General features: G+C 43.6%; 2 protein-coding genes across 2 annotated transcripts in view; one reads left to right on the forward strand and one right to left on the reverse strand.

Annotated features, from left to right (window-relative positions):
• LOC309848897 (uncharacterized protein) overlaps positions 1-22936 on the reverse strand; it is a 55759-nt gene extending 32823 nt beyond the window's left edge. Inside the window, exons 1-2 of the mRNA XM_082700935.1 lie at positions 22574-22936; positions 21849-22328 (exon numbers count right to left, since the gene is read on the reverse strand). Coding sequence (XP_082557061.1) covers positions 21849-22328; positions 22574-22814 — 721 coding nt within the window. The 5' untranslated portion in view covers positions 22815-22936. The remainder of the gene's footprint in view (positions 1-21848; positions 22329-22573) is intronic.
• The window catches only part of LOC309848753 (uncharacterized protein), a 339042-nt gene that overhangs the window by 63035 nt on the left and 252136 nt on the right, over positions 1-23871 (forward strand). The gene's annotated exons all lie outside the window — the stretch shown is intronic.

Here is a 23871-nt window from a genome sequence, read left to right on the forward strand (position 1 = left end):
AGCCTAAATTAGGCTTACTTGATACACCCCTATAATAATGAACCTTCAGGGTTGCGCCAGACGTTTCCCTGGCCCAGAAACACTACTATCTTGTCCTGCACTTGATTCCTCCCAATAGGATTTACAGATGCATCAAGACTTTGGCTGAATGAGAACAGCCTATCCACACCATTTTTTCCCTTGCTCTGAATTCATGCTAACTAAGCAAACTTCTCCACTGTAAAGTGTCTGCATACCTTTATAGGAATACCTTTATAGGTATATGTCTGAGAGCAGGTACCTATGTTGTAAGATACTGAAATTCTGACCTTCACTGAAGTAAGTAAATGAAGATTATCTAAATACGGAAAAAAAAGAAAAAAGGACAGAGTCCCATAACAAGTTACTTAGACATATAGAAATGAAGAAAAAAAAAAGAGGAAAAAGGCAAAAATCAAAATGAGTGCTTTGGGGGAAGTAGGAATAGTGATGAAGCATGAGATAACCACATTTTGTTATAAGTTTTATGCTACTCTTGAACTTTTAAAAGCATCATATATTATTTTGGGGAAAAGTTCAAATTTCCTACTCCATAGATTTTCCCAATTGTGAAAATATCATACTTGAGAAAGAAAGTACAAAGTGTGCAAGTACTGTATAACTAGATACCCTCATCTCTAAACATCACATTGTAACCACCACTCACATCAAGAAACTGAGCGCTGCAAGAGACTTAGAAGTGACTTCTAGAGATTGACGTCCTCAATCACACTCCAGTGGTAACCATTATCCTAGCTATTGTAAGGATATATTCTCCACTTTTCTTTACAGTTTCAATACCTACATGCTCACCCCTAAACATAGTTGCATTTTTGCCTATTTTTGAACTGTAATATAAATGGAATCATACCATATGCATCATTTTGTGTCTTGTATAGTTTTCTGAAATTATTTTTTAAGTAGGCTCCACACCCAGCGTAGGGCCCAGAGTGGGGTTTGAACTCACAAACCTGAGATCAAGACCTGAGCTGAGATCAAGAATCAGATGCTTAACTGACTGAGCCGCCCAGGTGCCCCTGTGCCTTGCATCTTTTGTTCAAGCTTATGTTTTTTTGTTTTGTTTTGAAAGATTTTATTTATTTATTTGTCAGAGAGAGAGCGAGAGAAAGTGAGCACAGGCAGACAGAGTGGCAGGTAGAGTCAGAGGGAGAAGCAGGCTCCCTGCAGAGCAAGGAGCCCGATGTGGGACTCGAGCCCAGGACGCTGGAATCATGAACTGAGCTGAAGGCAGCTGCTTAACCAACTGAGCCACCCAGGCATCCCTGTTCAACCTAATGTTTAAGTTTAATCCTTGTTATATGTAACTGAAGATTGTTCCTTTCCACTGCTGTATAGCATTCCATTTTATGACTATATCACCATATACCTATTTTACTGTTGCTATTGTTTACAGTTTGGGGCTATTAGAATGGGGTTGCTATAAACATTATACATGTATCTTATTGCATATGTTTAAAATTCTCTAGAATCCACATTTAGGAGTGAGTTGATGGTTCCTAGGCTATGTATGTGTTCCACTGGATAAGAGGAAGATAAATTGTTCTTGAAAGGTTTTGTAACAAATTACACCCCAACAGCAACCATGGTCTGAGAGTCCATGCTGTTATCCATCCTTGCCAAAACATGTTAGTGTCAACGTTTTTGAATTTTCCTGATTAAAAATAAAGTTAAATACTTTCATATATGCTTACTGAACTTTTGTCTGTCTTATTTTGTGAAGTCCTGCTTAAATGTTTTTCCCCTTTTTCTGTGGAGCCTCTGCCTTTTTCTAATTTATTTATAGAAGTTCTTTATATTTTCTTAATATGAATCCTTTGTATATTATATGTATTAAAACTGCCTTACTCTCTGGGTGCCTGGGTGTCACAGTTGATTAAGCCTCAAACTCTGTATTTCAGCTCAGGTTGTGATCTCAGGGTCCTGGGATCAAGCCCCATGTGGGGCTCTGTGCTCGGTACAGAGCCTGCTTGTCCCTCTCCCTCTGCTCCTTCCCCTTATGCTCTCTCTCTTTCTCAAATAAATAAAATAGTTTTTAAAAACCTGCCTTACACTCTATGGTTTGTCCTTTTACTGCTTTATTGTTGTCTTTTTTTTTTTTAAGGAATAGAATTGTACAATTTACGTACGGTTCAATTTATTGTCTACAATGTTTGTATAGTCTGTTTTAAATAATTTCCTCTATAATAAAGTCATGAGACTCTTCTCACTTATCCTCCAAAAGTTTATAATGCTGTCTTTCACACTTGGGTCTTCAATCAACATAGGAATGCATAGTGTGGGGTCACAATCAAATTTCATCTTTTGACCCATATAGATAGCAAATTTTCTCAGCCCCATGTACTGAAAAGAGAGTTTCCCCACACTGATCTGTAATATCACATTTTTTCATAAACCAGATAGCTACATATATGTGCTTTTATTTCCAGACTCTCATTCTGTTTGGCAATTCTTGCAACATGCCACCTTAAGTACTATAATTTGGGAAAGTCTTGCCTTCTTGTTCTTCCTCAGAATTATTCTTAGCCCTTTACATTACCATATAGGTTGTAGAATCAGCTCATTACACATACATACTGACAATTTCCCTGCACCCCCAAAATATATACACACATCAACCTGTTAGGATAGTGATTGACAATACACTGAATTTATAGATAGATTAGTTTGGAAAGAATTGATATATTTTAAAATTGACTTTTCTATTCCATGAATATAGTGCATCCCTTCAATTTAGTTAGGTCTTCGTGTGTGTGTGTGTGTGTGTGTGTGTGTGTGTGTGTGTTGGCAGGGGGAGAGAGAGAAATTGAGATAGATCTACCCCAACATACCTTTTCATCCATCCATTTTGAAGTTTTATAACATTCTCTATAAATATCTTACACGTATTTTGTTAAATTTGTTCATTGACATCTGACATTATTTTTATGCTGTGGCAAATACAATTCCATTTTCATCTTCTATTCAATTGAATTTATATGTTATTTCTAAAAGCAGTTTCCCTAGCAATTAAAAGCTATAAACAGCCTTTTTCTTTTCTTTTCTTTTTTGAGAAAGAGAAAGAGAAGGAGAGAGCAGGGTGGGGATATATGGGAAGGGGCAGAGGAAATGGGAAAGAGAAAGACTCTTAAGCAGGATTGATCTCACAACTCAGGATCATAACCTCAGCTAAAATAAAAAATCAGATGCTCTAACTGACTGAGTCCCCCAGGCGTCCCTACACACAACTTTTTAAGATGAAAGTTAACTAGCATTCCTAATTTCTACCAAGATGATGCAAGGATCCTAAGATACTTTATTTCAGTCCTCACTCATATATTTAAATTGCTTTTCAATTTTATAAAACTTGAGTATTATTGTTTTATGCAGTCAGTGTTTATTTACATTTATTCATTTCTTTACATTAAAAAAAATCTTCATTTCTTTTGTAGCTTAGATCATCCATCTCTGATCATTTTACTTATTCTGAAGTATAAATTTAGAATTTGCTTTAGTATGGATCATGGCAAACTCCATCTTTTTGTTTGTTTGTTGGAAAAATGAATTTTCCTCCCTACTCTTATTTTCTGGAAGATATTTTTTACTGGGAGAAGTATTTTATTTATTTATTATTTATATTTATTTTTTGAAAGATTTTTTTTTTTCCAAGTAATCTCTGCACCCAGCATGGGGCTCAAACTTACAACCCTGAGATCAGGTGTCCTATGCCACACTGACTGAGCCAGCCAGGTGCCCCTGGGAAAAGTACTTGAGATTGTCAGTTGTTTCTTTCTGTATATGGAAGATACCATTGCAATGTTCCATGGCTTCTATCGCTGATAAGAAGTCTACTGGAAGTTTAATTGCTGATCTGCTGGAGGTAATTTGTACTTCTATTCTGGATGGTTTTAAAATCCCCATTTTTGTCTTTGGTGTTGCCATAATGAATTCACCATAGTGAACCAGTAGTTCACTAGCCTGTGTTTAGAGTTGGATTTCTTTTTAATATACTTGGAATTCGTTGGTTGCTTTATTCCGTGGACTGGTGTCTATCATGCATTCTGAAAAAAAAAAAATGAGGCATTGTCTCTTCAAATATTATCTTTGCCCCAGTCGCTCTCCTTCTCTCTTGTTCTTGTGAAACTATGATCAAGTTTGCTTTAGATCTTTTAATTCTATCCTTCATTTTTCTTAACCTCTTTTCATATAATCTTTTTGTCTCTCTGTATTCCTTTTCTTTGTGGATAATCTTCTTTTAGTAACTTCCAGTTTTCTAATTCTTTTTCTAATTGGTCTCATCTGTTAAACTCACCCAATGAGCTTTCCACTCCAATTTTTGAATTTCAGTTGTAGAACTTATATTTGGTTCTTCTTCATATTTTCTATATCATTCAAAAATCATTTTCCCATACACTGCAGATGTATAAAGGTCTTTAATTTCTTGAAATAAAACAGTTGCTTTATAAACAAAGCCTGATAATTATAAAATCTTTTATTGCCATCAGGTTGTAACTGCCAATGATCTCTTGAGAATTGTTTCCTTGTGTACTAGTTTTGTTGTTGTTGTTGTGATGAATTATTTTCCTTTGAAAACTAATTGTGAGAATTATTTGAAACCTATCGTACAGAGACAGTCCAATCAAAAAGAATTTGTATTTGCTGTAATAAAATTCTTAGGCACTACTAATTGCAAACACTTTCAATTATATGCACAGTTTGACATTTGGGAGAAGTTTTTTGGGTAGTAAGAATATAGGTTGCAAATCCATCTATTAACTTTTTTGTGGTTGTGATATATCCAAGACAGGCAATTTCTCAATGTCAATGCAAATTTTCTGATGTATTCTATGGTCTGGGTTGGTTGTATTTTTATATGTCCCTGGCTTTATGTAGGAAGAGTACCTCATTAGAATCCCCATTCATTAGGCCCTAGATTTTAACTTCTGAATTTTATGTCCTGTAAGAAATATAAATGGCCCTTTTGCCACAATTTCACTATTCTGCTTAACTCTCTGGGTGTACACTTTCTTATAGTGTATAGTGTATAACTTCTCTACTCAAAATGCTAACAAAACAGGAGGCTGGGTACTGAGACACTAGGAAACAAGATCAAGGAATAATATCAGCCCATGATTTAACTCTTTGAAGAAATAATCTTGGTTTACTCCTTGGCTCTTGAAGATTGGTTAACTATCATGAATGACACAAAAACTATCTGAACCAGGAAGTTCACACCATCAGACTATCTCAGTGGAAACAAATGGTCATTGATGTTCTTCATTCCAGAAAGGCAGCAGAACAGGAGACAAAAGTTTGGGAAAAACTAGCCAAAATGCATAAGACCACAAGAGATGTCATCTTTGTATTTGGATTCAAAACCCATTTCAGTGGTGCCAAGACAACTGACTTTGGTATGACTTAGGATTACTTGGATAATGCAAAGAAAAATGAACCCAAAAATTGAGTTGCAAGACAGAGGATGCATGAGAAGAAAAAGACCTCACGAAAAGAGTGAAAGTAATGCAAGAGCAGAATGAAGAAAGTCAGGGGGACTAAAAAGCCAATATGGTGCTGGCAAAAAGTAAACTGGAGATTCAACAACAGAAGGAGAAACACTTGGCAGTGACTTCATCTGTGGTGATTGTGCAGATTTTTGATGAGAGAATTAATAAACCAGAAATTAAAGGAAAAAATGCAAGTATCCTCATGATCCCTATAATGTACCAAACCACAGCAAGGACAAACACCCACCAGAACAAGAGATGTGAAACATCATCTCAAATAACCAAACTATTTACTAGTAAATGGGTACAGTCCTATTGCAACTTGAAGGTACATGTTATAAAATAAATGAACTATGGATTAATGTCATTTGGAGAATCCACAAGCACTTTCTCCAAGAAATGCTTCTCCAACCTAAGTAGGATTTTTCTGATTTAATTATTTCTCATCTTTAAAGCTTTTCTGGTTCCTCTCAGTATTTGTCTGACTTGACTCTCAAAGTCTTTCCTTTGGAGTGTGCCATAGCAATTATGTTTGTCAAGGTCAGGTGATAGGTGGCAACTAGGAGAGCTCAGGTCCAAGTCCTGGCTTCATTATAATTCCAAAACTCCTAATTCATAATTAATGAAATGCAAGTCTGATGGATTATTATTTCTGGATCTTGACCCTGTAAACTGGATTAGCCCTTCCAGTCTCTGGACTGCTACAACAGACTAGAAGGCTAAGACTTGAGCCCTATGGGCTAAGTGCCTAAGGGCACTTTTGGTCACTTACTGCCCACTAAAGTGGGTTTATTCAAGAGTGATAATCTTCTGAAAGCTAAACATGGTGTAAAAGCTAAGTGTATGTAAACTATGTATCTGTACCCAAAATAATATTTGTAGATGTGAAACTAATTTGTTCATTATTTTTTACAGAGAATAGAGAAAAAAGGTTTAAAATGTGTGTGTGTGTGTAAGTGAAGAAATGCCTTTTCTCCCCTAAATTGCACAAGGCTATAAATCATACTATTTGAGACAATTGTGCATGTATTTACTTCCTCTGAATTATATTTTCACAACACAGTTGCCAAGTATTGGTCTATTTCTACTGCAGAGAGTAGTGCCTGGAATTTGTCAGGGTACCTCTGCTATTACTCTGTGGGTTGTGTGGTTGTCAGGATTACTTTCAGTGTGTATGCGTGGGAAAGGTGCTTGCGGTGGGTGGGAGGTAGGCAGAGGGAGAGGCAACAGGAAATATGAAGAGTAAGAGATTTACCTAAGAAGAATATTTTCAAAAAAAAAAAAAAAAGGAGAAGAATATTTTCTTTTCTTTCTCAGAAAGAGTAAGTCTGGTAAAGAAATATAGTGTATAAAACAACAAATATTTAGGAAAAAAAACCTCAAATTTTTATTTTTTAAAAGACCAATTTATAATATTAAATTTCATGCTGTTAATAATTCTTGAGTAAAACAATTTTATGTATAGCATGACTAATTTCTCATATCAAGATTTAGTAACAATAACAGAAATTTACAGCTGGAAGGAAACTTAGTACTCTCCTAGACCTTGCCTTCATTTTTAAGAAGAGCTAAAAGGTTGACTTGCCAGAGGTCACAGTCAGTAATAAAAAGGCTAGGATCCAGGTCTCATCATTTCCTCTCAGATGTCCTTAACACAAATAATTTTGAAATATTAACTTTTCCAATTTGCAGAGCTTTTCATTTGAACTCCACAACACATTTTCACATAAATAATATTTGTAGGATATATTATAAGCATTGCACCACATCCCAACATGAACATATTTCAAATCTCTACCTCTCTACTTTTAATTCGTTTTTTTACTAAGAACAGTTAAGAAAAGTTGTTTGTATATAGGTATATATTAAGAATGCTGCCTTAGACTATTCTTACCAATTTCATTAACATGAAATATATGTGAATCACTACAATTTTAAAAATTTACAGCAACCATCAATCTCAAAGATAGACCTATTTTCTAAAAGCCATACCTTCTAAAATCAAGCAAATTATGAAAAAGGGGAAGTGAACATGAATCTTTTTGAAAATTACCCAGCACTCTAATTGAAAGTCCTTTACCCTTCTACCATTTTTATTGTTTTTCATCTTTCCCCCAAACTACATATAAATAATATGAGAAAAGTTCTTCCTCAATCCATACAAAGTTTTTAAGCAACAATGTAATACTACTTCATTACAAGTCCTCTGGGTACAGAATCGTTTGCTGTGGACATGGAACAGACCGACGGAAGTTTCAGTCTTCGAAATGCTAGCTCAGAATAAAGACCAACATGTGGAGGATGATAAACTAGTCTGGATCCCCTTGATAAAAAGACCAATTTTCAATAAAAAATATGGTGAATACATTTGTATGTTTAAAAATGCACAACTGTTTATGTTAAAAATAAAAGAGCTTTGGGGGGAAAACTTAATAACGAATTAATAGAATTCATAGCACAGTTTTTATAAGAAAATATTTTCTAGGTTCCTTGTTTGGAGGCTGGGAAACTGTCTTCCTTTTGTCATGGACAATGGCCACTGGCATAAAGGCAACATGGAGGCTCAAGGATTAAGCCCGCCTCTCCAGAGGAACACAGCATGAGCACAGTACAAAGACAGCATTAGTTATGTCTTCATAAGTCAGATGCTAGGAATCCATAATACCTAGACTCCTATTAATGTTGAATGGGACAATCTATAATAATTTGATCACAGTGATTACAGGTCTGAAAGGGATAAAATAACATTTTGTCCAACTCATAAAAATCTCACCGGATCATGAACATCTAACTAAGTATCTAGTTTATGTCATATATGTTCCAAATCTCATCACCACTGAAATCTTAGGGTATAGGTATTATCATCCTCATTTAGCAGATGAGAGAACTGAGAGACTAAAAGAAGACAAAACTCTGGATGATTGACACATCTCCAAAGGCAAGACAAACAAAAGCAAAAATGAACTACTGGGACTTCATCAAGATAAAAAGCTTTTGCATGGCAAAGGATATAGTCAACAAAACTAAAAGGCAATCTATGGAATGGAAGAAGGTATTTGCAAATGACATATCAAATAAAGGACTAGTATCCAAAATCTAAAAAGAACCTACAAAACTCAAACCCAACAAACAAAAATTCCAGTCAAGAAATGGGCAGAAGACATGAATGTTTCTCCAAATAAGACATACAAATGGCCAACAGACACATGAAAAAATGCTCATTTCTCACCAACGGGGAAATACAAATCAAGACCACCACCAGATACCACCTCACACCAGTCAGAATAGCTAAAATAAATAACTTAGGAAACAACAAATGTTGGTGAGGATGCAGAGCAAAGGGAACCTTCTTACAGTGCTGGTGGGAATGCAAACTGGTAGAGCTACTCCAGAAAACAGTATAGAGGTTCCTCAAAAATTTATTTTTTTTAAGATTTTATTTGTTTATTTGACAGAGAGAAATCACAAGTACACTGAGAGGCAGGCAGAGAGAGAGAGAGAAGGAAGCAGGCTCCCTGCTGAGCAGAGAGCCCGATGTGGGACTCGATCCCAGGACCCTGAGATCATGACCTGAGCCAAAGGCAGCGTCTTAACCCACTGAGCCACCCAGGCACCCAGGTTCCTCAAAAATTTAAAAAGAGAGTTACCCTATGACCCAGAAATTGCACTACTAGGTATCTAACCAAAGGATACAAACATGGTGGTTTGAAGGACCACCTGCACCCCAGTGTTTGTAGCAGCCATACCTACAATAGCCAAAATATGGAAAGAGCCCAGATGTCCATCAACAGATGAATGGATAAAGATTTGTTATGTGAGTGTGCATGTGTTATATGGAATATCACTCAGCCATCAAAAAGAATGAAATCTTGCCTTTTGCAATGGATGGAACTACAGTGTATTATCCTAAGTGAAGTAAGTCAGAGAAAGACAAATACTGTATGATTTCACTCATATGTGCAATCTAAGAAACAAAACAGATTAACATAAGGGAAGGGAAGGAAAAATAAAACAAAATGAAAATGGAGAAGGAGGCATACCATAAGAAAGGCTGAACTCTAGAAAAGAAACTGAATGTTGCTGGATGGGAGGTTGGTGGGGGGAAGGGGTAATTGGGTGATTGGCATTAAGGACATAACCTGATATAATGAGCACTGGGTGCTATATGCAACTGATGAATCACTAAATTCTACTCCTAAAAATAGTAATACAGTATATGCTAACTGAACTGAATTTAAGAATTAAAAAAAAGTCTGTGATTCCTTTGCTAAGATATGCTGAGCTCTATCACAATTGTGTGACTTAAATGAGCTATAAATTAGTGTTCATTCTTTCCTATAGATAATTCTCATTGTTCTTTAGTGTAAATTAACCGAGCCTTATTAAGTGTGGCTAACTGTCAGGCTAAGGATACACAGACAAAACCAAACCCAGAGACCCTCAAAGAGCTCAAACCAATGGAGAAGTTTAATATATAAACAACCTGTTACAGATGAAGGCAATTGCAATGAAAAGATCAAACAGAAGTGGGGTGGTAGCATGGAAGAGTAAAGGATTAACTTCGTTTGAATTTTCTGGGGAAGATTCGTATAGAAAATGACTTCTGAGGGGCACCTGGATGGCACAGTCAGTTGAATACCCACCTCCTGTTTGCAGGGCAGCTAATGGTCTTGGGGTTGAAGGATGGAGTCCTGTGTCAAACTCTGCACTAAGTGAAGAGTCTGCTTGAGTTTTTCTTTCCCTCTCCTTCTGCCCCTCTGCTCAGGCTCGCTCACTCTAACTCAAATAAATAAATATTGAAAAAAAAAGGGATGACCTCTGAGATTATTTTTGAAAGATAAACATGAATTCACGAGATTGGGAAGGGCCAAAGAGCATTCCAAGCATTTGGTAGGTCCTGGAGACTTCTCTGGTCCTGGAGACTGTCCCGCACTGCTGGTGTATAAAGTAAGAGTGGGGCTTGTGGGACCTGAGGCTGAAGAGGCAAAGGCAGATTAAAGAACCTCAAGTGTGCCTGTTACAGCTTGAATTCAGCACAAAGCCACTAAGGAATCATTGGTGGGTTTCAGTTCTCGGAGATAAACTATGTATTATATTCAAGTTTGAAACTGATGATGTTGGTAACAGATGGATTAACCAAACACCCTAAAAGGGCCTCTAGAGATCATACATGATCTGGCTCCTTTGTATTTCTCCAGCTTGATTTTGAGTCATCCTCTTCTGTCCTCTATCTGGTAACACTAAACCACATTCGGCTCTCTTTTCTGGGCATTTGTACAAGTGGTCCCTTTGATTGGAAATTCTTTCTTTTCATTTTGAGGGTCTAACTCTTCAACTTATCTTTTAGAGCTTAACAGGAAGATAATTTCTGTTGGAAAGCTTGCACTAACCCTCAAAAATTGGAGCTACCCATCTACCATATGGTACTTAGTCTGCTTGTACTTCCCTTCTCAAAGCACTTACTTCACTGTCACGTGACCAACTGCCTGTTGATTTTCTCTCCAGATACTGTGAATTTTCTAAGGGCAAGCTTGATGGCCTGTGTATCTACAATACCTAGTGCAGCCCTGCAATACAGACAGTGTTTGAAAAATAGCTCTTGAATGGGTGCTGAATATCAAGTGTGCAGCTAGCAGTAGATCAATTGGGTGACCAATGATAAACGTCTGAACTGAAGAGGGTTAGGATCACTAACAATTGGTGACTTACCAGAGTTAAAGAGGAAAGAAAAAAAGGAAAAAGATTAAGTAGTGAAGGATAGTTACCAATTTTTAAGAAAATAGGTAGGACAACACAACCATGGTTGCCTATAAACTCTCTCTCTCTGACCTCTCTCCTATTGCTCCTACCTCAGTTTTCCCAAAGTGCGAGACATACTCTTGCTTCAAAATGGGCAACTGCTGTTCCTTCATCCTGGAAAAATATTCCCCAAATGTCCCCATGGCTTGCTCCCTCACCACCTCAGATCTTTGCCCAAATGGTAACGCTATAGTGATGGCTTCCCTGAGCATCCCACTTAGAATTATAACCCTATCCGCATCTTGGCTCTCCTTGGTCCTCTTCCCTCCTCTATTTTTCCCCACAGAATTTATATCAGACACACAACATATTTATTTGCTTTGTCTTTTCCACTACAGATGTGTTCCCTGAGGGGTAAATATTTGTTAATTTGTTTACTTCACTACTGTACCCTCAGGGCCTAGGACATAGTAGGCATTCAATATATGTTTAATTAATGATTGAACAAGTGAATTAACAGTAGCATCAACAGCGGTACAGAGTGGGGAAAAAGTATGCAGAAAATGATTATGTGCACTTTTAAATATGCTCAATTAGAAGAGGTCACTGAGAAGAAAGATAAAATTGGAAGAGTAGCAGGGGGACCCTGGGTTTGCTTTATCCCTCAAACAGAGGAGCTCAACATCAAATCATTTTGAACAACTAGGAAATAGATTTGAGGATTAAGAAAATAATCTGCATAACTGGAGGGAAAGTGGCAGATGTGAGGTTTGGAGCTATGAACTAGGGGAGAGAAAAGCTGTGGTGCTGGGAAAGGGAGGGAGCCATTTTTTTAGAGTGAAGCCAGGGAGAGAGGGAGAGGGCAGGAGAAAGAACAGCATATAGGGTTCCTGCAATATGCTGGGGGGAGGGGATCCCCTGAATGACACTGAGAGAAATCAGTCCCCCTCCTGGAGTACATGTGGAAGAGGGATTTTGCTTTTCTGAGGACAAAAGGCCCCCTAGGAGCCACTGAGTGGCTGTTTAGCAGCAGGGGACAGAAGCATGTGTAGAGGGCAGATATGCTGGTCACAGCTTTCCACTGTGGGGCCCAACAGACTCCACTCTGTGTGACTGCTTTTATGGGACAGAATGGTGCTGGGCAAGCTGCAAGCCTCTCCTCCTAGGGAGAGAAGCAGGTCCACACCTTGCTGGGTCCTTAAAGATTTGGAGTTTTCAATACCAGCCATGGGACAAAGAGAAAACACATAACTGTGGCATAGGGTGTGCAGATGGCCAGGCACAGGGAACTTGAGGTGCAGTGATAGGATGAAAGCCTGGAACACAGGAGAAGAAGTTGTTCACTTTTTTATCAGGGCCTCCTAAACAGGAGCAGCTGTGAGTTTTCCCCCAGGTTAAGAGGGTGGGGTGATAGGATCTTCCACACATTCCCTTCCCCCCACCACCATGGTTGGACTTAAGAGAGAAACAGAACCTCCAGGGGAGGCTGGAGTCCCTTACACCAAACCCTGCCCTTGTGCACCCAGCAGGGGCATGTTTCCTAAGGCAGGTCTGACTGTGAACCAGCACAGGGGGCCTCTCCCTCAGAACAACATACGCTGCCCCACATGTACCAGGTCTACTAATCACAGAGTGCTCTAAAGCATCAGCTTCAGTTCTGGTGGAAATAGGACCAGGTTTTCTTTTCTTAAGAATTCTTTTATTTCTTTATTTTTATTTTCTTATTCCTTTGGCATTAGGCTTATAGTTTTTTGTTCATTTGTTGGTTTGTTTCTTTTTTGCCTTTGTAGGATCAGCCTTCCCACCCCCCCTTTTCCTTCCTTCTTTCTCATTATTTGGAATCAGGGTTATAGTTGTTTGTCTGTCTGTTTTTTCTTCCTTTTCCTTTTCTCTTTTCTTAGATCAGCCCCCTCTTTTTTAGTTTTTTTTTTTAATTAGGCTTATCTCAACAAACAAATCAAAGCACACCTAGTGAAAGGTTCAACCACCTCCCACTGCAAGCAAGGAGGAAGTCTGAGCAAACTGACCTGTGGAAAAGGGCAGCCAAAACACAACATCAGAGTGCACACAGCATCCAACAGAAACACTTCCTGAAGTGCAAGACCCTGGACAGTGTGTGATCCCTTCTTAATATAGTATTCCTCTTAGGAGCAGGAAACATAACATTCTTTCATGACATGCAAAAGACAGAAACCTAGACATAATGACAAGACAGAGGGATTCTCCCTAAAAGAAATAGCAGAAGAAATCACAGCCAGGGATTTCTCAAAACAGATATAAGCAATATATCTGAACAAGAATTTAGAATGACAGTCATAAGAATACTACCTGGGCTTCAAAGCAGCATAGAAGACACCAGAGAAATCCTCACTGCAGAGATAAAACTAGTCATGCTGAAATAAAAATGCTATAGCTGAGAGGCAGAACCAACTGGATGTAATCACAATGAGGATGGAAGAGGCAGAGAACCAAATAGGTGATACAGAGTGAAAATTATGGAAAATAACAAAGCTGAAAAGAAGAGGGAAAGAAAACATCATGAATACAAACTTAGGGAATTTAGTGATTCAACAATGTGCAATATTATCTGTATCACAGGAGTCTCAGAAGAATAAAAGTGTGAAAATGGGGCAGAAAGTTTATTTGAACAAATTATAGCTGACAACTTCCCTAATTGGGGGAAGGAAACAGGCATTTATGTCCAAGAGTCACAGAGAACTCCCCTCAAAACCCAAACAGAACAGGTCAACACCAAGATATATTAGAGTGAAACTCACAAAACAAAAAAGATAAGGTGAGAATTCTGAAAGTAGCAAGGGGCAAAAGGTCCTTAACCTACAAGGGTGGACACATAAGGTTAGCTGCAGACCTGTCCACAAAAACATAGCTGGCCAGAAATAAGCAGCATGATATATTCAACACGCTGACTGGGAAAAATAACACAGCCAAGCAGCAAAGCTATCATTAAGAATGGAGGGAAAGATAAAAAAGAGTTTTCAAGATAAGCAAAAACTAAAGGAGTTCATGAACACTAAACCAGCTCTGCAAGTAATACTAAAAGGGATTCTTAGAGCAGGAAATAGATAACAAAAGTTACAGGAACTTTTTAAACCATTTTTAAAAGGAACACAGACAATCTACAGGAACAGCGATTTTACAAGTAATACAATGGCAGTAAATTCATATCTATCAGTAATTACTCTGAATGTAAATAGGCTCAATGCTCTAATCAAAATACACACGGCTTCAGAATGGATTAAAAAAGAAAAAAAAACCACCAAGATGCTGCTTACAAGAGACTCATTTTAGACCAACTGACACCTCCAGACTGAAAGTGAGGGGCTGGAGGACCAGGCTAATGGACACCATGCTAATGAATCATGCTAGTGGACATCAAAACAAAGCTGGAATAGCCATACTTACATCAGAAAAACTGTATTTTAAACCAAAAACTGTAGTAAGAGATGAAGAAGAGTACTGTATTATAATAAAGGGGTCTATCCAACAAGCTCTAACAGATACAAATATTTATACCTCCAACTTGAGAGCAGCCAAATATATTAATGAATTAGTAACTTGCACAAGCACACTCACTCCTGTGTGCACACATGTGTTCATCAGTGCTCATATTCTGGAGTCCCAGAAGACAACAGCCCCACCTACAAAGGGCTGGGTAGTAGCTTCTCAAGAACTTAGGCTTCGAATTTTCAGTGAAATCCCTTAGTAAGGGAATGACCTTGGCCCTTAGCCATTGGCCCTTGGCCCTTGGCCCTTGGGTGGGAACAAGTTATGCGGATGATAGGGCTATGGATACATCCAAGGGGAGGCACCTACCTGAAGGAGCCTACTGCAAAGTTTCCATCGACAGCCAGGTGCATGATTGAAACACTTAGGTGTCTACCCCTGTCTGGGACATTCCTGGCTTAAAAGTGTTCAAGGGGTGAAGTGGGGTGATATCCCAGGTGTGACAGCATGATCTCAAGATCCCGGTGGTCCCCAGAAGACCAGGTGGGGCCCGAATGCTTCTGAGTTCCCAGACATCAGTTAGGGAAAATGGCTGAAAACCATGAAGCTACGTCCTGGCTTTCTACTCTGTAAAGCCCTGTAGTCCGAATCACAGCATAGTTGGGTGATCACTTTCCTGGGAGAGGTCCAGAAGAAGCAGGAGCTTGGTGAGACCTCTGACACCTCGCAGGTCTGGTGTTGGTCTGTGTCACTGGAATCCATAGAACCTGGAGTGGGTGGTTCCCACCTCCTGGGTGGCTCTGCTGGTTAAGCAACTGCCTTCAGCTCAGGTCATGATCCCAGATTCCTGGGATCGAATCCCACATAGGGCTTCAGCTCCATGGGGAGTCTGCTTCTCCCTCTGACCTTCTCCGCTCTCATGCACTCTCTCACTCAAATAAATAAAATCTTTAAAAATAAAACAAAACAAAACAATTGGAATTGGAACTCAGTCACGTACCTGAGATAAAAATGCCTCGTCCCTGGCAGGGTGAACCCAGAGTTCTGACAGAATCCGAGGAGATAAGACCGGTGGAATGTTTTTTTCTGTGCAGGCTCACTGAAGAGCTGGGTGTGAATTTTCAGCTCCGGGGTAGGGAGCAGGGTGCGGTGACATTCACCTCAGCCATCGGTGCTGCAAGTCTGCAGGGAGTAAAACAGCGGCACTTACTGGAACCCAGGGCCCGTCTCTGCTGCTTGGGCCAGCTGCAGTTGCACCAGGGGAAGTCCACCTGAGGATCAGGGCAAGAGCCCCTCCCCTAGAAGGCCATCAGGAACAGCTCACCCCTCTCAAGTTCACTGATCAGAGAGGGCTGCAAAGCTGCAGAGCTCAGGGAAATCACTAGGTAGCATTCTTTGTATTTTTATTTTGTAGGCTTTTGTTTATTTTTTCAGGTTTTTCTTACTTTTCATCTCCTTTTAAATAATTTTTATTAGACAGCAAATTCACCTAGAACAGGGAGCCTGAACTTCATCGTGGCTGTTCAGCATAGAACTTTTAGGATTTTCTAATGCTTGTTTCTTCCCCAGATCTATATACTGCACAGGATGTCCAAGGTGTGGCTATAGAGGAATTACTTGGTGTTCCACTGTTTCTTGTGTATGTTTACATCTAAAATAGTCTACCATGTGTCACAAGGCACTGATACAGACTATAAATGCTGCAAGTCATGAGACTTGGGAACAGGGGACAGGGGAATCATTTCCTGAGATCATATCATATGTCATATTGATAGATAGGAGGGAGTTCAGAGGACAGTGATCAGCCAACTGAGAGAACTTAGAAATCATATTAAATAAGAAATGATGAAAAAGGAAGAAAAAATTGTGAACGCAGAAAAGGGAAGATCTTGAGTTGGATTGAGTGTGTATAGAGGGAAGTGGGACAAAAGGGACTCCTTATACTTCACAGGCATTTGAGTAGATGAGTTGACGTGGGGATAGGTTCCTTGCCTGCGTCTTTAGGATGCAGAATAACCATCCAAGGTGCATGTGCTGGGAGGGAGTTTCAGCTCAATAGAAGGAAGAGCTTTCAAGGTGAAAGCTACCAGTGGAGTGGGTGTCCTTAATATTTGATGTATTCTAGTAGATGAGTCCATCCACTGGGGATATCTTGCTAGATAGGCACCTAGTCACATGCTCCTTACAGTCTTCTTTTAAAAGTAATTGACTAGCTCATTGATTAATCACAAAGATTGCCCAAAGAAGTATAACTTTGATTTAAAATGAAATAAAGCTCAGGGATTTATTATAGTGGAGAGAAGCTGGGTCAGATGCCAGTTGAGGAACGGGGCTGGGCAAGACGGAGGAGTTGTGCTGGAGGCCACGGTTGGGAAAAGATCACATGAGAGAGCAAAATACGGTTGTCAAAAGTGGGGCAATGTGTGAAGGTAAGTTTATTCACTTGTCCACTCACTCTACAAGCATTTATTTGCTGGGAGGTTTATATAATGGAAGTCCATATACTTGCTTAAAATAAACGCACTAGAACTGCATGCATTAATAAGGATGTAGCTCAAAAGCTAAATGGTGAACGAAAAAAGCAAGTCATAGAAGAATAGAGAATATAGGATTCCAATAATACCAAGTAGAATAATACATAAAATTAAAAAATGTGTAGAAACACATAAAATGGTGGTAGACCCTTGCACCCTTTGAGCAAAAGAAGGGAATTACTGACTTAAAATTCACGCGATGCGTACCTCTCGTAGGGAGGAAAGGGGTGTGATCAGAGAAAAGCACACAAGGGCTTCTAAGATACCGGAGAAGGTTTGGCTCTTAATTTGGTGGTGGATACACAGGGACTGGGTTCCTTACTCACACGGTCTAAGCACTCTTTTGAATGTAAGATATAGTTACAATGATGAAAAGCAAAGCAAAGAGAAAGCAAAGGTGAGCATTTAGACTGAAGGGACACACAAGGTCTTAAGCAGTATAGATACAGATAAGTCCACATATGGACATAGTGGAGCCCGATGACAGAACATCACACGCACAGAGAGGTATTCAAAACACTGAAAAGCACTTTGACTGACAAAAGACTTATCAGCAAGGACAGATGCCAGCAGCTATGTGAGTGACATCCTCAAACTGAACAGCCCGGGGACACCCCAGCTGTCCGGCATCTACTCCGTAGCCCTCAGCCTGTGGTCTTTGCTGCCCTACCCCGCAGCAGAATCCATTCTCTTAAAAGTCAGCCGTGACACAGACTGACTGAGGGATGTGTTTACAGCCAGTCACCTCTCCAGGAATGTTCTCTCAACAGGGAGATGTTTTCAGCTGGGAAAAAACGTCCCTGTTTTCGGGCAGTCTGTTTCGCTGGAAACAAAATTCCACATCCAACCCCCGGCCTGGAGACTTCCCTGAACTCAAGGGGCAGTGGTGCCACCTCTGACTGGGGCTTGGCCTGGGTCTGTTGTCTGACGACGCTGTGCCTTGGCACTGAGGACTCTCCCAGTCCCAGCCAGCCTGTGTCTGGGCAGGAGGAGGTTTCTCCCTGGGTACAAAGGCTCATGGAACCTCAGAGTTGAGAAGTCCCTTCTGAAGCATCTGGACGCAACCTTCTTGTGAGGTTGGGCCCACAAGCCTGGCAAGCCCTGCGTTCAAATCCTGCCTATGACTCAATGGGGAGCATGGAGAGGGGCAGGTTCTTAAAGCCTTGGTTTCCTTCGGAGTCCAACAGAGACAGCATTTTGCCCTTCCTCATGGGCTTGTTAGGGGGATTGACTGTCATGATTCATGCTCTCAAAAGATACTCAGTAATCCTCAGCTTGACCTGCTCAGAGTAGCCCCCTGGGAGCACGTTGCCGTCATGGGCTCTGGGCCTCTGCCCTACTGTGTCCCTTCAGCCTGCCAATCCAGACTCCCCTGACCCAGTCGTCCTTCCAGAAAGCCTTCCTGCCCGCCAGTATGGGATCCCACTACACTGGTGCTCACCCATCAGACCCAGGCCAGCCCTGGGGCAGGACGTCCCCCAGAGCTAGTGTCCTGGACATGGACAGTCCTCCGTGTGGAGACTGGCAAGCTGGAGCCCGCTGTGCTGCCACCTGTTTTTAGAACAAATATTGGGGTGCCTTGTGATGGGGCTCTTTCTCCCCAAAGCAGGGAAATGAGCTGCCCCCAGTTCCATCACGCCTGTCCCACTCTTCCCCCACTGTGGAACCATTGGTACATAGCGCCTTAGGCCTCCTTGACTGCCAGGGCCCCAGAGCCTTTTCGTGGCTGGAGTTGAAAATGTTTGATGGAGGTCAGTTTGGTTTTTCATGGACCTGTTGGTGGGATGAAGCCTGGGCACTCCCTGCAAGCCAACACGAAGCCTGAGCCCCTGACCAGTAAGGCAGCGCACAGCCCACGGCAGCCCCTCCCCTAGTGCTCAGAGCTCCCCTTTCTCACTGAGTCCCACTCGCTGGTGTTTCTCTCTCTTCCTGCAGGGAGAGCCCCAAATGTCCTCTCTCTGAGGATCTATCTTGTGTGCCTGGTTAGCTCCATCTTCTGGCGGGCAAGACAGGAGTTACTGACGACGACCTCTATTAGAGCGTCAGATCAAGGGGACTCCCCCTTACCCGACTTTGTGGGAGAGGAGGGGTGTCAGCAGGAAGCCCGGCCCCCTCTCTCACACAAGTTTAACTTGAGGGATACCAAGGTTGGGGTTGGCAGGGTCAGGGGGTCACAGCCAGAAGATCCTGAGGGTGTGGATGAGCTCTGTCCAGTGCCAAAGGCCCTGGTTGAGGCTCTGTCCATCCTGCAGCTTCCATGAGCAGCCGATGTGCATTGTAAAGGCCTCTCTTGCTCACACAGTTCATGTGGCTCTTGCTGTTGCCACTAAAACTCCATCTGCATGAACACTTGTCTGTCACCCACTGACCGGCACTGTCCTTGGAGGTTCGTCCCTGAGAGGATGGGGTTCAGCCAGGAAGGACAGGGAGCAAGCCGAGAGGAGTGGCCTGGCCTGTGCCCCTCTGCTGGCCTGGAGGAGGGTCTGGTTACGCCAGTGAGAGTCTGGGTGATTGAGCCCGGGGGGCTGGAGTGGCTGGAGCGTGTCACCAGACAGGGCATGGGTGAGGTGTGTTCCAGGACACGGGGCAGCGGAGCATCTGGGAGAGGACATATGAGGGCGCTGTGGGCAGCCTCCCCAATGCTCTATGGTCACTCCCAGGGCCCCGACGTCATCACTGCTGGCTTGTCCTCCTCATGATTTCAGGTCTCATCTATAGAATCCTGGATCCCTCCAAAGCAATGCTTCTTCCTAATGAAGACAGCATAAAGGAGCCAGCAGCCAGTCCCCTAAAAATGTGGGTAAAGCGTGTTCCAGTGTTGGTGTTTACAGGAATCATTCCTAAAGAAACAGACATTTATGGCACAGACGTGCTTATTGCTTACATTATGAGAGTCAAAGAACTGGAAATGAATTAGTTGTTCAACAGAGGGGTTTCCAGAATGCTGTCACTGAGAATGCCCAAGGGGACAGAGGGACAGTGTCTGTCCACTGAGGGGACATAAGGAAGAACAAGAGCACAGCCCCGGAACCTTCCCTGCCCCACTCTGTCACGTACATGTGAGCACATGTGCACACACGCGCACACACACACACACACACACACACACTACATTTAAAGGGTAAGGCAGAGAAGAAGGATGCCGTGTATTATAGGGGATTATTCATTGGTAGAAGGAACATGCCTTCTTTTTTTCATCTTTAAATCATTATTTACTAAATAAACATAGTCTGGATAAAGCCTAAAGAACTCTTTTATGACCTAACTTGTTAGCAAGAGGAGAATATTTAGATATAATTTTAATACTTGATAACATGCCCATTAGAATAGTTGAAACGTAGACTATCCAGAAAAATGAAAGCATGTAAAGGTGTCTCATGGACCCAGACATTTCTCTCATGGTTTCTGCTTTTCAAGGCATGCTTCTAAATGGGAAACCTAGCTCAGAATGAAAATAGTTCATTTGGGGGCTTCCCGTGATCTTTGTTCTTTCAGGAACATTCCTATGTAATAAAATGTTATTTGTATAACAAAGTTTGCAAAGAGGGGAATCACACTTATGTTCTGCAGACACACAGAGAAGGCCATATTGTAGGATTCCAGCAGAGGAAAATCCAAGTCGAGGTGAAGTGGCCGAGACAGAGAGCAGAGCAGCGGTTACAGGGACTGGGTGAGGGACAGACCAGTGAGCGATGAGGAGCGCCGGTGTCTCTGCGATGGAAACGTCATAGAACGACATGGTTGTGCAACACCCTGAATGGACCTAATGAGACCTCCATATCCCACTGCAAAGAATGCGAGTAAAATGTTATGTAAACTCAAATTCTATCTTTAATTAAATCTAGTATGTAATTATATACATACACACAAAAGAGAAGAAATACAAAAAAAGCAATGAGGGGGATGGGAAAGACATGCTTTCTGGTTGTAGCAAGCATGAGGTGCTCCTCTGGAGCGAAGCCTGCTTGCTCCACGGAGGCAGGGGGCGGCAGCTCGGGGGCCGAGCCTGCTTGCTCCACGGAGGCAGGGGGCGGCAGCTCGGGGGCCGAGCCTGCTTGCTCCACGGAGGCAGGGGGCGGCAGCTCGGGAGCCGAGCCTGCTTGCTCCACGGAGGCAGGGGGCGGCAGCTCTGGGGCCGAGCCTGCTTGCTCCACGGAGGCAGGGGGCGGCAGCTCTGGGGCCGAGACTGCTTGCTCCACGGAGGCAGGGGGCGGCAGCTCTGGGGCCGAGACTGCTTGCTCCACGGAGGCAGGGGGCGGCAGCTCTGGGGCCGAGACTGCTTGCTCCACGGAGGCAGGGGGCGGCAGCTCTGCGGGCGAGCCTGCTTGCTCCACGGAGGCAGGGGGCGGCAGCTCGGGGGCCGAGCCTGCTTGCTCCACGGAGGCAGGGGGCGGCAGCTCGGGGGCCGAGCCTGCTTGCTCCACGGAGGCAGGGGGCGGCAGCTCTGGGGCCGAGACTGCTTGCTCCACGGAGGCAGGGGGCGGCAGCTCTGGGGCCGAGACTGCTTGCTCCACGGAGGCAGGGGGCGGCAGCTCTGGGGCCGAGACTGCTTGCTCCACGGAGGCAGGGGGCGGCAGCTCTGCGGGCGAGCCTGCTTGCTCCACGGAGGCAGGGGGCGGCAGCTCGGGGGCCGAGCCTGCTTGCTCCACGGAGGCAGGGGGCGGCAGCTCTGGGGCGGAGCCTGCTTGCTCCACGGAGGCAGGGGGCGGCAGCTCGGGGGCCGAGCCTGCTTGCTCCACGGAGGCAGGGGGCGGCAGCTCGGGGACCGAGCCTGCTTGCTCCACGGAGGCAGGGGGCGGCAGCTCGGGGGCAGGACCCTGCTGGTCATCCAGGAAAGTCAAAAGGCCTTGTGGCTCTTCCGTGGCAGAGAAGTGAACGAGGGCCCTGACGACCATCTGCCCTGGCCCCAACGGGTCAGGGGGGGTCACTGGTCTTCCTATCCCATAGTGAGCAGCTGCAGCAGGGATGGCGGGGACCAGCTCAGGCCCCAGAGGTGCCGCGGGTGCCAGAGTGGCTGCTGGAACAACTTCCCGAGACTCATCCTGATCTGGCTCTGGGGCCGGTGATGTAGCTCCAAGAAGAGAAAGCATCATCAGCTTGATTGACTTCCCTCTCGCCTTTCCCTTTCCCCACCACTCAGCATGGCCTGTGTTCAAGACCCAGCCCCTGGAAGGTGTCCCCAACAGAACCCCATGGGGACAGGGATCTGAGATAACTCACTCCTCTCGGCCCAACTACAATCTACGGAGGCTTCCTCAGGGTGGCCCACCCTGCCTCCTCCTCAGGCCCACATCAGTCAACCCCAGTCCTCCTCACCCCCAGCCTCTGGTTCTGTGGTCTCAGCGCTCTGCCTTTCTGGCAGCAGAAGCTGGGCACGGCGCAGCAGGTCCGAGCCAGGTGCATTGACCTGCAGGTAGGCCAGTAGAGCATGCAAGTTGGGATACTCTGGAGGCTGCACAAAATCCCCTGGATACCTTTCCACCCACATATCCAGGATGGCATAGATGGCCCTGGGGACAGACATAGAGGCAGAGAAGTCAGAGGACAGGGTACGCATCCAAACCAATATCCCAGGGAACCTATGTGGGAACCTGGGCCCCTGGGCTTCCAGCTCCTGTCCGAGACCAGTCGGACTCCTTGTCCACCTGCGACCTGGCAGTCCTGCCTGAGACAGGCCTGCTCCCAGACGGTGGGCTGGCTAAAAGCCTCTGGGAGTGGGAGTCCTTGATCAATGGGGTGAGCATTTCTGGACTTTTTAGGGTAGCTGGACACACTCCTCAGTCTGTCTCCTTGCCCACGAGCCACTTGAATTCAACTGCATGTGTCCAGGGAGGGGTGGTGTCTGGCCTCTTAATTACCCTCACTGCACTCGCCTCTGCTCCGTGAAGATCCAACCGAGGAGGGAACAAAGGGACTCTGTCTCTAGCCAGGCCTTCCCAGGACCCTCCCCATACCTCCACCGTTACCTCCTCTGCCCAGTCACTAGGTGCCATGAGAGTGGGTCTGTTTCCACTGACACTCACCTCCCACAGGGTGTGGGATGGCTGCTGCTCCCTGGGCTCTACTGGGTCACCACTCTCCCTGAGCCCCCTCTGAGCACCGAGTGCAGGTGCCAACAGACTGCTGTGTGATGGTTCCTAAATCCTGCGTTCTGGGTCCCAGAATTGGGGCAGAGAGAGGGCTGGGAGGGGGCAGGGATGGAGCATGACCCACTCAGGGGTTGAAGCTGTCCTCCATGCCCCTCTGCTCACACACCTACCCCAGGTCCACAGGGCACCTTCCCAGTTTCCAGTAGAAGCTCTCAGACCTTTACCGTAAAGCAGGAATCACAGAGGTGTGCGTGAAGGTCCAGTAGCCCCTCGAACTCACAGTACCCTTACTGCCCTGCTGGAGAGGGAAGGCCCTCCTGGAGCAGCCAAAGCTTACTCACATGTCGCGCTGGTCCTGGTGTCCGCCGTCCTCGCCATACGTGGAGTAATAGCGTCCGAATCTAGAGGAGGCCAGGGGGCATCACATGAGATGTCTGTGGATGTTGGCTCTCACCGCCTGACCCTCGACTAGCCTGCAGCCCTGGGGTGCTGTCTGTTCTGTGCAGGGATCCCATTCAGCTCCGA

The sequence above is a fragment of the Mustela nivalis genome (genome assembly GCF_964662115.1).
Source record: "Mustela nivalis genome assembly, chromosome: 15".
Taxonomy (NCBI): domain Eukaryota; kingdom Metazoa; phylum Chordata; class Mammalia; order Carnivora; family Mustelidae; genus Mustela; species Mustela nivalis.